The sequence below is a fragment of the Equus asinus genome, chromosome 10 (assembly GCF_041296235.1).
Source record: "Equus asinus isolate D_3611 breed Donkey chromosome 10, EquAss-T2T_v2, whole genome shotgun sequence".
NCBI classification, from domain to species: domain Eukaryota; kingdom Metazoa; phylum Chordata; class Mammalia; order Perissodactyla; family Equidae; genus Equus; species Equus asinus.
Genome location: NC_091799.1, coordinates 72,504,806 through 72,518,761, shown reverse-complemented (window position 1 = coordinate 72,518,761; position 13,956 = coordinate 72,504,806). Strand labels below are relative to the sequence as shown.

Sequence of the window (13,956 nt, the reverse complement as noted above, 5' to 3'; positions counted from 1 at the left end):
GAATCTTCCTCGGCAAAAGAAAGAAAAATAAAATACAATAAAAAATAAAGCATCTGAGAAAGCTTAGCAGGAAAAAGTCTATTATGTGCATCTTTATGGCACTAGGAACATAAAATTGAATAATATTGGTGAGATTGTGGAGCTTAAATTGTAGTAGAGGGACATATATAAAATATAATTATAAATTCTGATGAAACAAGAAACCCAGATAGAAAATAAAATGGAAGGGGGAGGCATTGAGGGTGATCACAATATTAAACTGAAATCGAAAGGACAAGACACTAGCTATCATGCAGAATGATGAAAAGTGAAAAGAGAATTCAGGCAGTAGGGTTAAACATCACATCAAAATCTCTGTAGCAGGAGAGAACACAGCTTGTTCTAGGAGCTGAAAATTTGGCCAGGTAGCTGGAAAATAGGGAGGGAGGAAGGGAGTGGTATGTCATGAGTTGCAAAGACAGGTTGAAATTGCGCAAAGCCTTGTAGCTCATGGAAGGTTTGTCAAATGTATGCTAAGAGTAATGGGAAGCCTCTAAAGGGTTTTAAGCAGCATGATATCATTATTAGATTTGCTCTTTAAGATCACTTTTGCCACTACATGATGGATAGAATGGAGGACAGTGTTGACTTTCTGTCCTAAAACTGCCTGTGCATGTCTACACAGGAATATCAACATCAGCAAAACTACATCACTGATCATTTTAAGAAGTGTCTCAACTGGCGGCACTGTTAATTGATAAAATCAATATGTATAGATTCTCTAAAATGTTCATAGCCAGTAATTCCATTCCCTGAACTCCGCCTAGAATATAATGGAGAGAAATGAACAAAGATGTTTATTGCAGCACTATTTATAACACTGAAACCTTGGAAACAAACCTGAATGTATAAAATTCGTAAACAGTTGCTAACTCTGTATGTGTAATTAGCTTTACTTCTTTAGAATTCTAGCTAATGTCTTGAAAATAAAAACAGGCCTATGTAAATGAGATTGTCAAATTGTAAATCCAGGGCGTGCATAATTTTGCTACTTTGCTTAAACTGAGTGGTCAGTTATTAGGTGAAACAGTTGAAAAATACTATGGAGAAAACAACAAACTTGAAAAGAGTCATGAAATAAATGCTCAAGTCAAAAATGATCAATGTCGATATGTATATTTATATGCACATAATCGTATACAGACGTCCCTTGAATAGTTTCTGTCACACATGCACAACACACACACACACACACACACACTCTGAATTAAGAGGCTGAAAGGTTTATTTTGCAAAACAGCAAACTCCAGGATGCACCAGGGAATGTCACCATTTTTCTCTGATCTTTTTTTCTTGAAAAACAATTCTAAGTGGTACATCAAGATGCCTTCACAAAGAAAATTATTTTTAGAAGGCAAGTAAAAATAGTCTTTTTTCCTACTGCATGTAGATTTTTTTTTCATTACCACTACCTCTGCTCTTCAAACATATGGTGTCATCCTAACTCATAGTTTGCTACTTCTTTACACAAAATGACAAAATGAAAATTTGACTCAGATCGTGAAAATGTTCAGTACTTCTCATACAGTGCTAATAGTCTGCCGTAATTTGTATTATATTTAATAGAAATTTTATTTGAAAGTCCTCATCCTAAGCCCAACTTTTGTCTCCAAGTAATGATGCGAATTATCTGCTAAACACAAGAACTACACTCAGAATGGCAAAATTCTCACATCAAAATCACATCAGATATATTTTGCTTGCGTCATACTCACTTTGGGACATAGGTTTGTTGATTGGAATAAGGCAGAATTACAAATACTATTTAAATTGTTTTCTGGTGTTGGTGTTGTTTCCATTTGTGGTTTCTGATCAAGTGGAGAAAGGTTCATTAGTTTTTGTTAAATGAGCCTATGATAACAATAACAAGAAATATATCATTCCAATGCATTTAAAATTCTTTCAGTATTATTCAACACACAAGTTCATAAATACAAGTCCACATAATTAAATATGAATTGGTAAAATTGAATCTGCCCAATGACTCTCAATTTATACTAAGTCACCAAAAGTAGGTTTAAAGGGAAAGTTATTCAGAAAAAAAAACGGAAAACATCTTGTAATATTTTAACAGTATCATATGACTGTAATATGTATTAAATGCAATAAAATAGTGAAATATCTAATAAAATTTAAAGTTTTACAACTTACTCGTATACTAAGTAACTGAATACATTCATGTCTCCAAATCTTTCAAATAATTTCACTTTAATTGGGCCTAACAGTTGGTAGAGCTGCTAAGAAAAACTTAATTGAATTTATAAGATTTAAAAAGGTTCACCTATCAGAGAAAAAAAGAAATTCTTATGGCTAATTTTGGTTGTCTTGATAGGGAAAGCAGATAAAAGGATCATTGCTGGGAAAATGCAGAATGCATTCAGCAGAAAGATAACATAACAGTAGACTAATTAGTCTTTAAACCCCAGAAGGTTGAATTGTTTTCTTGTGAGAAGCTCCTGGAAACCAACGGTCTCTGACTAACCATGTAATATGAGTGAAGCCTCCCTCCACTAAGGAACACATGAGTGACCTCCGACATCAGGACAGCTGTGGATGCAACACCAGGCAGAGATGGAAGCCACAAATAGCAATATCTTCAAGAAAGGACTCCTGTTTCTGGAGTCCTTGTGTACTTATGACAACAAGCTTTACACATAGTTATTCACCCTAACTGATGAAAAGAAGCAGAAGAAATAACAAGTCAAGATATAAAATCTCCTCCTTTACCAGAGGCAAGATGTTGGCTGGCAATACATATGGAATAGGAGCAATATCTTTAAAGGGGCCTTTTTGTAAGCACGATCCAGCAAAATAATGTCAGCATCCCTGAAATGGCAAATAGTCTGGTGATAAATTCTTCCAAGGTAATCACTTGCATAATAAAAACCATCCACAAAGTACTCTAATATTCTTTCAATCCATTTAAATGATTATATCATAACTATGGATTGGCAGTGAAAGCACAATGTTTGGCTAGTGTCACTTTTTTATTCAATGAATAAAAAGTAAAATTTTAGCTAATAAATATATAATAACTGTTAATAATCTCAAAAGAAATCATATTTAACCTCCAAATTAAATATGTGTGTGTGTGTGTGTTTGTGGTTCATGTGAAACTCAATCAGACTGACAACGTGTCCTCACTATATAAAGATCAGTGTAATTTTTTCTTAAGTAATTATCTATGTTTTCCCTAGTTTGGGAGATTGTATACCATGGTATTAAAAAAAAATAAGATATTTTGCTAAATTCTCTAGCTTCCACCCAGTTATTTCTAACAGTATTGATAGTATTTGACTCTTCTTTAGTGCCTGAAGGTTTCTAGCATCATCCTCTCCTGAGAAACAAGGGAAATACAGCGCCTCTGCCCTACTTACACCAGAGCTAGGAGAAAAGTACCTGCCAGACACAGCAATAGCACGCTTGGGCCCCGGTAGGAAAGAAAGGCACCTAGCTAGCAATCTGGGAGTCTCAGTGGGAGCACAGCCGTGCCGCCAGAAGGAAGCGGAAAGGAATCCGTCTTAGAAACCATCCAGAGAAGGGATACTAGACCATTAGCCACAGTCTTCAAGTCCTGACATGCCTTGAAGCAGTGGGCTCATGCTACACTCAACAGTGTGGGGCTGACCAAAGGGTAGACTGAGGAAACTTCCACGGCCGTGCAAGGACTTACGCAAGTGTCAAGGAAAAAATTATCTGGGTATCGTCATCTCCAATCTCTCCTCCCTTCTCCAAGGAAATTTATTCTTAAGTGTCACTTTCTCAGTCACTAAATCATTACTGAGCATAAGTTTGGCATTGTAGGAATCACAGCAAAGCATCTCCCTTCGAGTGTCTTCTTCAGAAAAGGGCCTTGAGGCGAACAGATCCCGACCATAACATTTCTACTTTGTTGAAGATACTCACACATTGCTTTTCCTTCATAAAAAATAGTCAGAATTTGGTCTTTCTTATTTTTGCTTTTTTCATTACATTTTCTTGACATGTTATAGGTTTTAAGAAATTTATACTGGTATCGAGATCGTATAAAAACATTAATGAAATAATAATAAGATCTAAATGTCTTCCATATGTAAATGAGTATTTATAGGATGACTAGTTTGTTGTTTTAGAAAAACAGTGTTTACTGTTAATTATGAGTTTTAAAATCTCTTTTTCTCAGGTATCTTCCAGTTAAAAAGTTACATCATAGTAATTCTTTAATTTATGTCTGCCATTTTCTTTTTCCAATTATGCAGGGGAAAATCAAACATTCCAAACTACTCCACATTGGAATTTGTTCAGAGTGTTAGCTCACTTTTTAATCATCTCCCATTTCCTTGAAATGCATGAAAAAATTGAACCATTATCTGATTTCAATTTCTTGCTTTGTTTAGTAACAACTTCTTGTTTTTAAAGAGATATTTTGTCTCGGGAAAACGTGGAGAATCTCGAATTTCATGAATTTCATTCATTCAAAAGTTTTGGCCCACTATTCCAATTCCTGAAAGGTGGCTGCATGCTTTTATTTGGTAAGTAGTGAAAGTTTAATTATTTGAAATATGCCACCATTTTGAAAAGTGTAGTCTCTTTTCACATTGCTGAAGAAAGAAAAGTATCATGTCTAATCATTTAATTGAGTGTGAAATTAAATAAACCAAAGTTATCACTTTATTTTCATGTGAATATTGAACCAGACATATTTCTGGAAAGACCACACTTACTTTTCTTATTAAGACTGAAGCCTGTTTCCATGCAAAGTTTTTTAATAAACAAATCGTAATATGGGTTGCAACATATTTCCATTGAGGACTGAGGGAGAGTATTCTACATTTGATTTCAACCTTTAAAATGCTAATGAACATGTTGATTTTATACACCTTAGAACTAGGTGATTTACAAGTTTGCTTCTATAAGGATCTTCCTAGAGGAGGAAACACGTTTGATTATTTAATAGATCCTTTTATTATGAACACTCTTTCAGTCAAACTCTTAATATTCTATGGGCGATAAATGTCATTAGGTTTTGTAAGTCCTCCTTTGAACTTTGCTGTGTTTTTGCAAATAAGACCTTAAAATTATACGCTTTCTAAAATCCATTCACTCTATGCGTAAATTATAGAGGCTATTGATTTCTGAGACAATTTATGTATCTCAGAGAAGGAGAAGGCAGTCCCTTCAAAGCTTTGCGTGGCGGAACTATGGGTTTTCCAAAGCTAATGTCATTCAGAACTGTGGACAGCTCCCGTGAAGGCGTGGAGTCGAAGGCAATTTTCCTGAGTTTCTAAACACAAAGTAAAGCTGCTTTTTATTGCTATATTTGTTTGCTGTTTAGTAGACGCCTATTAAAACTGCTTAGTTTGCATACATACTCCTTTCGCTGATTCTTTTTTTCTTTTTCGAACGAGTTCAGTTAAATAAATAAATAAATACTGCTCTGAGTTACTAGTTATTTTTTCATTTTAAATGGAAAGCCTAACACTCAGGAGCTAATATAACGTGACTGCCGAGTGTGCGCAGCCTAATAAGAGGATCTACTTCACGACCTTCACTTGATAATCTCTAAACATGCTTATAACCGAATGAATACTTGGCGACAAATAAGATCAGGAGACGTCTTAATTTTAATTCTCCGAGGCAGAGTTTCCCTGACAGCTGACAGCTCTCCTGCCCTTGTTCCCGACCTGGGAAACGGGAGAGAGATTTCTGAAATAGACTTGTAGTCAAGGTCAAGAAAGGGTGTCTCTCTGTCTCAGGAAGGGGGCTCTGGAAACGCCCCCTGCCTCTGTTTCAGGAATTCGAGGCTTCCTGTCACGCTCCTGCCCAGCCCCGGCAGCGCCGGCTCCACGGAAATCTCAAGTCAGGGACTATCTAAGCGCAAATTCTCCTTCCTCAGCCCGCCAGCCACTATTGTGAAGAAATGCACTGAGGATACTCAGTGCCTATAAAGAGACGAAAAACAGATTCACACTCCCCAGGGGCCAGAGAGGCTGGAACAGCTAGGACCTGTGAGTCACTGTCTCCGCTTGCCCCATCCTCTCTTTCACCCCAAGAAGGTCTTTTTCCCCTTTGGGAAGGACCCACTTCTTGGGGGAGCAGGGCAAGGAAAGGTGTCACCCCCAAGACGACTTTCTGGCCGCTTCCTTACACTCTCATCTCCGAAGTAAAAGTTTCCCTGGCACAACTTCACATCCTCCCATGCGGAGGTCACCGTGGCCTTCTTCCCCAATCTGTCCCCAAAGTTCACGAGGCAAAGGAGGAGAGCCTCCCTGGGGTTCCTGGGCAACAGGAACTCATCACTCAACCCCCTTCCTCGGTGGAAACTAGTTGAAGAAGAGTCAAGCTCCATCAGCCAGAGTAGCAGCCGCCGCCGGCGCCACCCCCCGCCGGCCGGCACCCCCTCCCTCGAGTCCCCGGGCGCCCCCTCCCAGGAGCGGGGAAGCGCGGGCGAGGGCGCGCCCGGGAGGGAGGGTGGGGCGGCGGCGGGGAGTCCTCACCTGAAATCGCTGTAAGGGTGGATAATCCAGAAGCCTGCAGTTTTAACCCTTTCCTGCTCCTTCTCCACCGCCTTCTGGCTCCCGAACATGCGGAGGGAGAATTTGTTGACCCCAGGCTGCAGCATGGAGGTGAACTGCCTCTGCATGAAGCCGTACTGCCGCCGGGGCCCCTCGGCATCCTCGCAGCCCCCGGCCGGCTCCTCGCCGCCGCCGCCGCCGCCGTCCACCTTGAAGCACACGGAGTTGCCGTGCTCCTTGGCGCCGGCCCCGCCGCCCCCCGGCGGAGTGCCCAGGCGCTTCTCGGCCGCTGCCGGCCCCGCGCCCGTCGCGGGCGCCTTGGCGGGGAAGACGCTGTTGCCATCGTCCCGGCTGTTGGACGAGGAGTTGGGCTTGCCGCCTCCTTCCATGCCCGGAGAACGCGGCCGGCGACGGCGCGGGCTCCAGACTCGCCGGCTGCCCGGCGCCGGGGGCACGAAGCGGAGCGGGCAGGGGCCTGAGCCGGCTGCCGGCGAGCCCGGCTGCCCGTCGCGGCGGCGGCGGCGGCGGCGGCAGCTGCTGCTTCCCGCCCGCGCCGCTGCTCGCTGCGCGCCTCGCTCCCGCCGCCGCCGCTGCCCTCGGCGGCTGCGCTCCCGGCTCCGGCGCGGCTGATGCTGAGGCTGAGGCTGCCCCAGCGAGGCGAGGCTCCGCTCAGCCCTCGCGCGCCAGCGCCTCCCCTCGGCTGCCCTCTGCTGGCCGGAAAGGGTCTCTGCCCGCCCGCACACCGCACGCTCTTCCCTTCACTCTCGCTCCACTTCTAGGCAGCGTGACATTGAACTCAGGAGCCCTGGGAGACATTGATTTGAACATGTTGTGAGAGATTCGGTGTATATTTGCACGAAAGAGAGAGAGAGAGAGAGTGAGCTAGCGGATGTAAGTTCGTCCAAAAGAAGCAGACATCCTTAAACTCGTTGAGACATTGTCACGTTGTCTGAACGCCTGTTTGAATGATGTTACAGATGGGAATAAGGAAAGAGGCTGCCTGCGCGTGCAGAAAATTCACGTGTAAAGCTAGATGTACACAAGAAAGATTTGACAATGGGTAATAAATTGCATGAGAAGGAAAGTTCTGTGTATGTCTGTGTGTGTGTATGTCTGTGTGTGTGTGTATGCTGAAAGGAAAGGGACAGAGTGAAAGCAGCTAGATCTGAGTAACTAGAAGTCTTCAGCTGCTTGGGACTTTTCAGATGAAGCTCTACACCTAGGGACAGACAACTGACCTCATTACGCTTATCCTTGTTTATTCTCTCGGAGCTCCTTAAGCAGGGGATGGGATTTCTTTCTTACCAAGGCCACTCACATCAACACACATGTAAGCAGGTCTTCCGGTTGCCAATACTGAGAGAAAAATGCTTTAGGGAGACCTCACCAGAGCTGACCTATCTTTTCAGATAAGTTATGTAATCAATAAAACACACTAAGAGGCATGCTTATTGGTGAGTGTTCACCTACATCTCACCAGGAAGCAAAAATGTCCTGGACACTAGGCAGAATGTAATACCATCAGATGGGGGAAAGCATTCTCAAGTGAAACTGACAGCATGCTACTGATGCTGAGGGAAGCATTCTGAGATGCCTCTTATTCCCTCCATGTCTCCTAAACCCACCGGATTAGCTAAAGGAAGCAAGATGTGCTGCCAAACACACCAGTCACTGAGCAGGGCAGCCCGGGACTCTAAAGAGCTTCAAGACTCCCAAATGTCCCGAAACATGTGTTCCAGATATAAGCATTGCCTTCCTTCCTGCCGTCTCTTTAAAGGAAATCTGGCCCTGCCAAGAGTCCCTGATCTCATGGGTTCCTGTCAGCTACAGACACATTTTGGGTGGAGAGGGGCGGGCAGAGAGGAAATCTATGACAAGCTGGCAACTCATGGCCCAGCATGAAAAAAGTGAGTAGGGCAATCAAGGCACTTTCCTGAATGGTGATGAAGCCAATTAACAATGGGAGAGGCAAGGATGAAGACAGAGGAAGACAATTGGGTGCCCTCATGAGAGGCTGAGAAAGGAAGCAAAGAACAGAGAAAAGAGCAAAGACGCAGAAACAAGAAGCCATTAGACCCATGTCATAATTCTATGATTCCCCTTGCCATTCTCCTCACCATAGCCTATGCCTAATCTCCTTTTGCAGTGAGCTGTGTCCTGATTCAGACACCATCTGTTTTCAACTAATCAAAAACCAGAACCCTAAGAAACTACTATAGGTGGTCAAATTTCAGTGATACGAAGTAGGAAAAATATGAACAATATAGTGCTCTGATCTATCAAAGTAGGGACTTTGGAAATCCAAGAGGTCAGATGAGGATTCCAGGTGGCAGCGGCAGAAGGCAGCCAAAGGAATGGATAAAAACAAACATTGCCTAAAGCACCGTTCTTCCTAAGAAAGGCCCCATTATTCAGGCAGCTTTCTTTATTAGACTAAAGATGTTTCCTACTTTTCTCCCATTCTGCGTACTTCTCCAATCCCTCTATTTTCAGTCATGAGTGTGACAATGTATATTTTAACATAAATTTTAAATTTTATAATAATTCAAAAATATACCATCTAAAATGTTATGCTAACTGAGTTTGTCAGTTTCTCTTTCCTTCTAACCAATCCTTCTATTTGTTCTATTTCAACTTAATTTTAATCCTGACTATACAGTTATTTTAGTCAGAATTTTTCTCAGCTTCAGTGTCTGTACTAAAGTTATATGATAGAATTACTAAGAAAACAAGTGCTCAAAAGAGAACAAAGAAATATCCAAACAGGTTCGCAAGTCATTGGTTGCTCCAGGTATAGCTTCTCGGCCATTTTCCTTTCATTAAAATTCTCAAAAAGATACAATATTTTTTAGAACTTGCGAACGTGTATGTTATATCAATTTATTAACTTAAAGTTGTCAGCAATAGAGAGAGTCAAGTTTCTTCACTTTATTTTGGGCTGTTGATTTAAAGTCGTTTAGAATGTGGGCTTTAATAAAAAGCTTCCTCAGGAAAAAGAGAGAACTTGCAGGAAGATTAGGACAGAATGAAAGCTATAAAAGAATGAAAGCAACAACAGAGAGAGAAAATCTACAAATGTATTTAAAAATGTGACTCAGTCATGAAACTAAGCTTCTGTGGCTGGAACAGACAAATTTTTTTTCGTGGTTTACTTGTTCTACTGTATTTCTAAATTTATTGCATGAATTAGAAAAGTTTTTTGACCAAGGGAGAAATTAGAGACTTAGTATTTGCTCAGAGCTGGATTGGAGAGATAAGAATCACAGACAAGAGTAAGTTAGACTCTGTTCCTCTTTATCTTCCCACTTTCCAGCCCCAGACTTAAATTTTACTTTCCATTTGTCACTCCATCATCCTATCCTTCTCCTAACCCACTCCAGACACATATGTACCATGTCCCAGGGCAGGTCTGAATTTTGAGGATAACTTTTTCTTAGTATATTTCCATATCTGTTCATTGGTAAACTGTCTCAGGCTGAAATCCACCAGGGCTAGATTGGAGTGTTTTTATTCAGTCATCTTAGAAGTAGGACTATCATCATGTTTGATTCTATGTTATTAGATGTCCATGATGTCAACGTGCATTTCATTTCAGAGGAAGCTGATGTCTGAGGACTCATCAGAGAATGTCAATTATGAATTCATTTCATGGGAATGTCCCATGAACAGTTGTAATGGGTGCTGTTCAGTACATACAAGGATCATGTATCTTTTAAAATGTTCCCTGTTTCCTTTAATACTCTGTTTAAGATCAAATTGCAGACAGCAGCAGGAGATTAATATGAAACTAAAATAAAATCTCCATGCAGCAGAGACAAGCACATGTGAAATGAAACAAAAAAGATAGACAGGTGACTTGAAGTTTGACAACTTATTGGAAAATTCTCAGTGAAAAAGGTTTAAGGGATAAACATTTTAGTCTTCTTAATGGAAAAGAAGAATATGTTAAACACGTATTTCAAATGAAAGGAAATAAAGTCAGATCTGTCTCTGTTGAGGAAAGCAATGGGAAAGAGCAGTGAAAAGAATAGTTCACCAAAGGCAACCTCACAGCTTCTCTATGTCTTACTCACAGACTCAATTATCTATCTAGAGACAACTGCCAATATCATGCTTAATGTAAAACACTTGAGCTGTTAAAGTCGCAACAAGACGCTCATACCCAGCATGTCTGCAATGTATAGTATTTTCAGCTGATAAAATTGCCTCCCTGAAAATCCAGAAGAATCAACTGCATAACTATCATAATTAATAATACAATTTAGAAAGCTGATACAAATTCAACATGGAAAAATTAAATTGAAAGTGAAAGGATGGAAAAAGATATTCCATACATTGGTAACCAAAAAAGAGCAGGGGTGGCCATACTAATATCAGACAAAATAGACTTTAAATTAAAAAGCTATAATAGACAAAGAAGGAGATTACATATTAGTAAAAAGTTTGCTACTTTTTATTAACAATTATACACATTTATATACCTAATGACAGACCATCAATATACATGAAGTAAAAACTGACAGAATTGAAGGGAGAAATGGACAGTTGTACAGTAATAATTGAAAACTTTAAAATCCTACTCTCAATAACGAGTAGAACAACCAGACAGAAGATACATAAGGAAATAGAGGACTTAAATGACACAATAAACCAACGAGATCTAACAGACATATACAGAACATTCGGTACAACAACAGCATACACATTCTTCTCAAGTCATGGCATATTTTCTAGGACAAGCCATATGTTAGGCCACAAATTAAATTTTTTTTTTTTTTAAAGATTTTATTTTTTCCTTTTTCTCCCCAAAGCCCCCCGTACATAGTTGTATATTCTTCGCTGTGGGTCCTTCTAGTTGTGGCATGTGGGACGCTGCCCCAGCGTGGTCTGATGAGCAGTGCCATGTCCGCGCCCAGGATTCGAACCAATGAAACACTGGGCCGCCTGCAGCAGAGCGCGCGAACTTAACCACTTGGCCACGGGGCCAGCCCCGCCACAAATTAAATTTTAATAAATTTTAAAAGATAGATTCCATGCAAAGTATCTTCTCAGACCACAATGAAAAGAAGTTAGAAATCAATAACTGAAATGGGACCGGAAAATTCACAAATTTGTGAAAATTAAGCAACATATTCTTGGACAACCAACAGATCAAAGAAGAAATCACAAGAGAAGTTAGAAAATACTTAACATGAATAAAAACACAAGATACCCAAACTTGTAGGGCATAGTGAAAGCAGTGCTAAGGGGAAAGTTTATAGTTATAAATGCTTACATTAAAAAACAAGAAAGAGGGCCCGCCCCACGCTCCACTTCGGCAGCCCAGCTTTGTGGGTTTGATCCCTGGTGAGGACCTGCTCCACTGGACAGCCATGCTGTGGCGGTATCCCACACACAAAATGGAGGAAGATTGGCATAGACGTTAGCTCAGGGCTAGTCTTCCTCAAACAAAAAAAGAAAGAAAAAAACAGGAAGGTTGGTAACGGATGTTAGCTCAGGTCAAATCTTCCTCAGGGAAAAAAAACCAAGAATCTCAAATCAACAATCTAACTTTACAATGTAAGGAACTAGAAATAGAAGAACAAACCAAACCCAAAGCTATCAGAAGGAAGGAAATAATAAACACTAGAGCAGAGAGAAATGAAATAGAGAATAGAAAACCAATAGAGAAAATTAATGAAATCAAAAGTTAGTTCTTTGAAAACATCAACAAAATGACAAACCTTTAGCTAGATAGACTAAGGAAAAAAGAGAAGATTTAAATTGATAAAATTAGAATTTAAAATATACACATTACTTCTGATCCTATGGACATGAAAAGAATGATAAGAGAGTACTATGAGCAATTGCAGGCCAACAAATTGGCTAACCTAAATGAAATATACAAATTCTTAAAAACACAAAAGTTACCAAGACTAAATCATGAAGAGACAGAAAATCTGAATAGATCTATAACTAGTAAGGAGATTGAATCAATAATCAAAAGTCTCCCAAGAAAGAAAGCCCTAGACCTGATGGCTTCACTGGTGAATTCTACCAAACTTTTAAAGAATGAAATAAATACCAATACTTCTTAACTTTTCCAAAAACTTAAAGAGGACAGAACACTTCCTAACTCATTCCATGAGACTAGTACTACCCTGATACCAAAGCCAGACAAACACACTACAAGAAAAGAAAACTACAGACCAATATCCTTTATGAACACTGATGCAACAGTCCTTAACAAAATAGCAAACCAAATTCAGCAACATTTTAAAAGAATTATACACCATCACCAAGTGGGATTTATTCCTCAGTGTGAGGGTGGTTCATCATAAGAAAATCACTCAATGAAATACACCTCAGTAACAGAATGAAGGAAGAAAACGCGTGGTCATTTCAATTGATGAAGAAAAAGCATTTGACAAAATCCAATACCTTTCCATGATAAGTACATTAAACAAACTAGGATGGAAGGAAACCATCTCAACATAATAAAAGCCATATATGAAAAACCCACAGCAAACACCAAATCAATGGTCAAAGACTGAAAACTTTTCCTCTAAGATCAAGAACAATGCAAGGATGCTTGCATTCACCACTTTTATTCAACACAGTACTGAAAGTTTTGTTTTGTTTGTTTGGATAAATGTTTGGCTATTAATTCACTTTGTATATTACTATGCATTTCACTATGATAGAGATGCTCACAGTGCATCAGGGTTATTCATTTGCATCTTTCCCCAAGAATGTGAGCAATATTAGTTCTATAACTTCTAGTGATACTGGCTTACTCTGTACTGGGCTCTGTGCTATGTGCTCCACAGATATCTCACTTTAAGTTCGTAAGGCAAACCTTGTCTCTGTCTTATGTGCTAGGACGGATGGCTTGTTAACGTAAAAATTTGACATAGCTTTTATGCAACAGAGCTACTTCTTGACCATGGTCTATCTGACTCTAACGCTGCCTGAGCTCCTAACTGAAATGGTGAACTTCCTATTTTAGTAAGAAGTATATATACTTTTTTCAAACTCACATGTTTCTTGACATTGAAATTTATTAAATATCTCATCACCAGATGATAGAACGCATAAATAAATGAATAAACAAGGTGCAGTGGGGTTAATAATTTGCCAATATTGAACTGATGAATTTTAGTTTCTTTCTCAAAGTTGTGTTCTCCTTTGACCTTTCACTTCCAAGGCCAAACTGCATGACTCATTGTCTGAGCGAGAGGAGGTGGGTACTGCCACCAACAAAGAGGCCACTGATCAACTTTGAGTCTCAGAGCTCCCTTTCCCCACTTCTTTAGCAGGAAATTTCAGAGAAAGTCTGGAAACGAAGTTGCATACTATTGTAAATGGGATTATTATTGTTTTTGCCTCTGAATCAATTAGAATGCAGAAGTTGGGTTAAAGGAGTTTAATTTTCCTGATTCTT

At 39.9% G+C, this 13,956-nt stretch overlaps 1 protein-coding gene across 1 annotated transcript in view; it reads right to left on the bottom strand.

The window, feature by feature from the left end:
• HCN1 (hyperpolarization activated cyclic nucleotide gated potassium channel 1) overlaps positions 1-7,066 on the bottom strand; it is a 369,515-nt gene extending 362,449 nt beyond the window's left edge. Inside the window, exon 1 of the mRNA XM_044779352.2 lies at positions 6,516-7,066. Within this exon, the coding sequence (XP_044635287.1) occupies positions 6,516-6,922 (407 nt within the window). The 5' untranslated portion in view covers positions 6,923-7,066. The remainder of the gene's footprint in view (positions 1-6,515) is intronic.
• Positions 7,067-13,956: the final 6,890 nt, after the last annotated feature.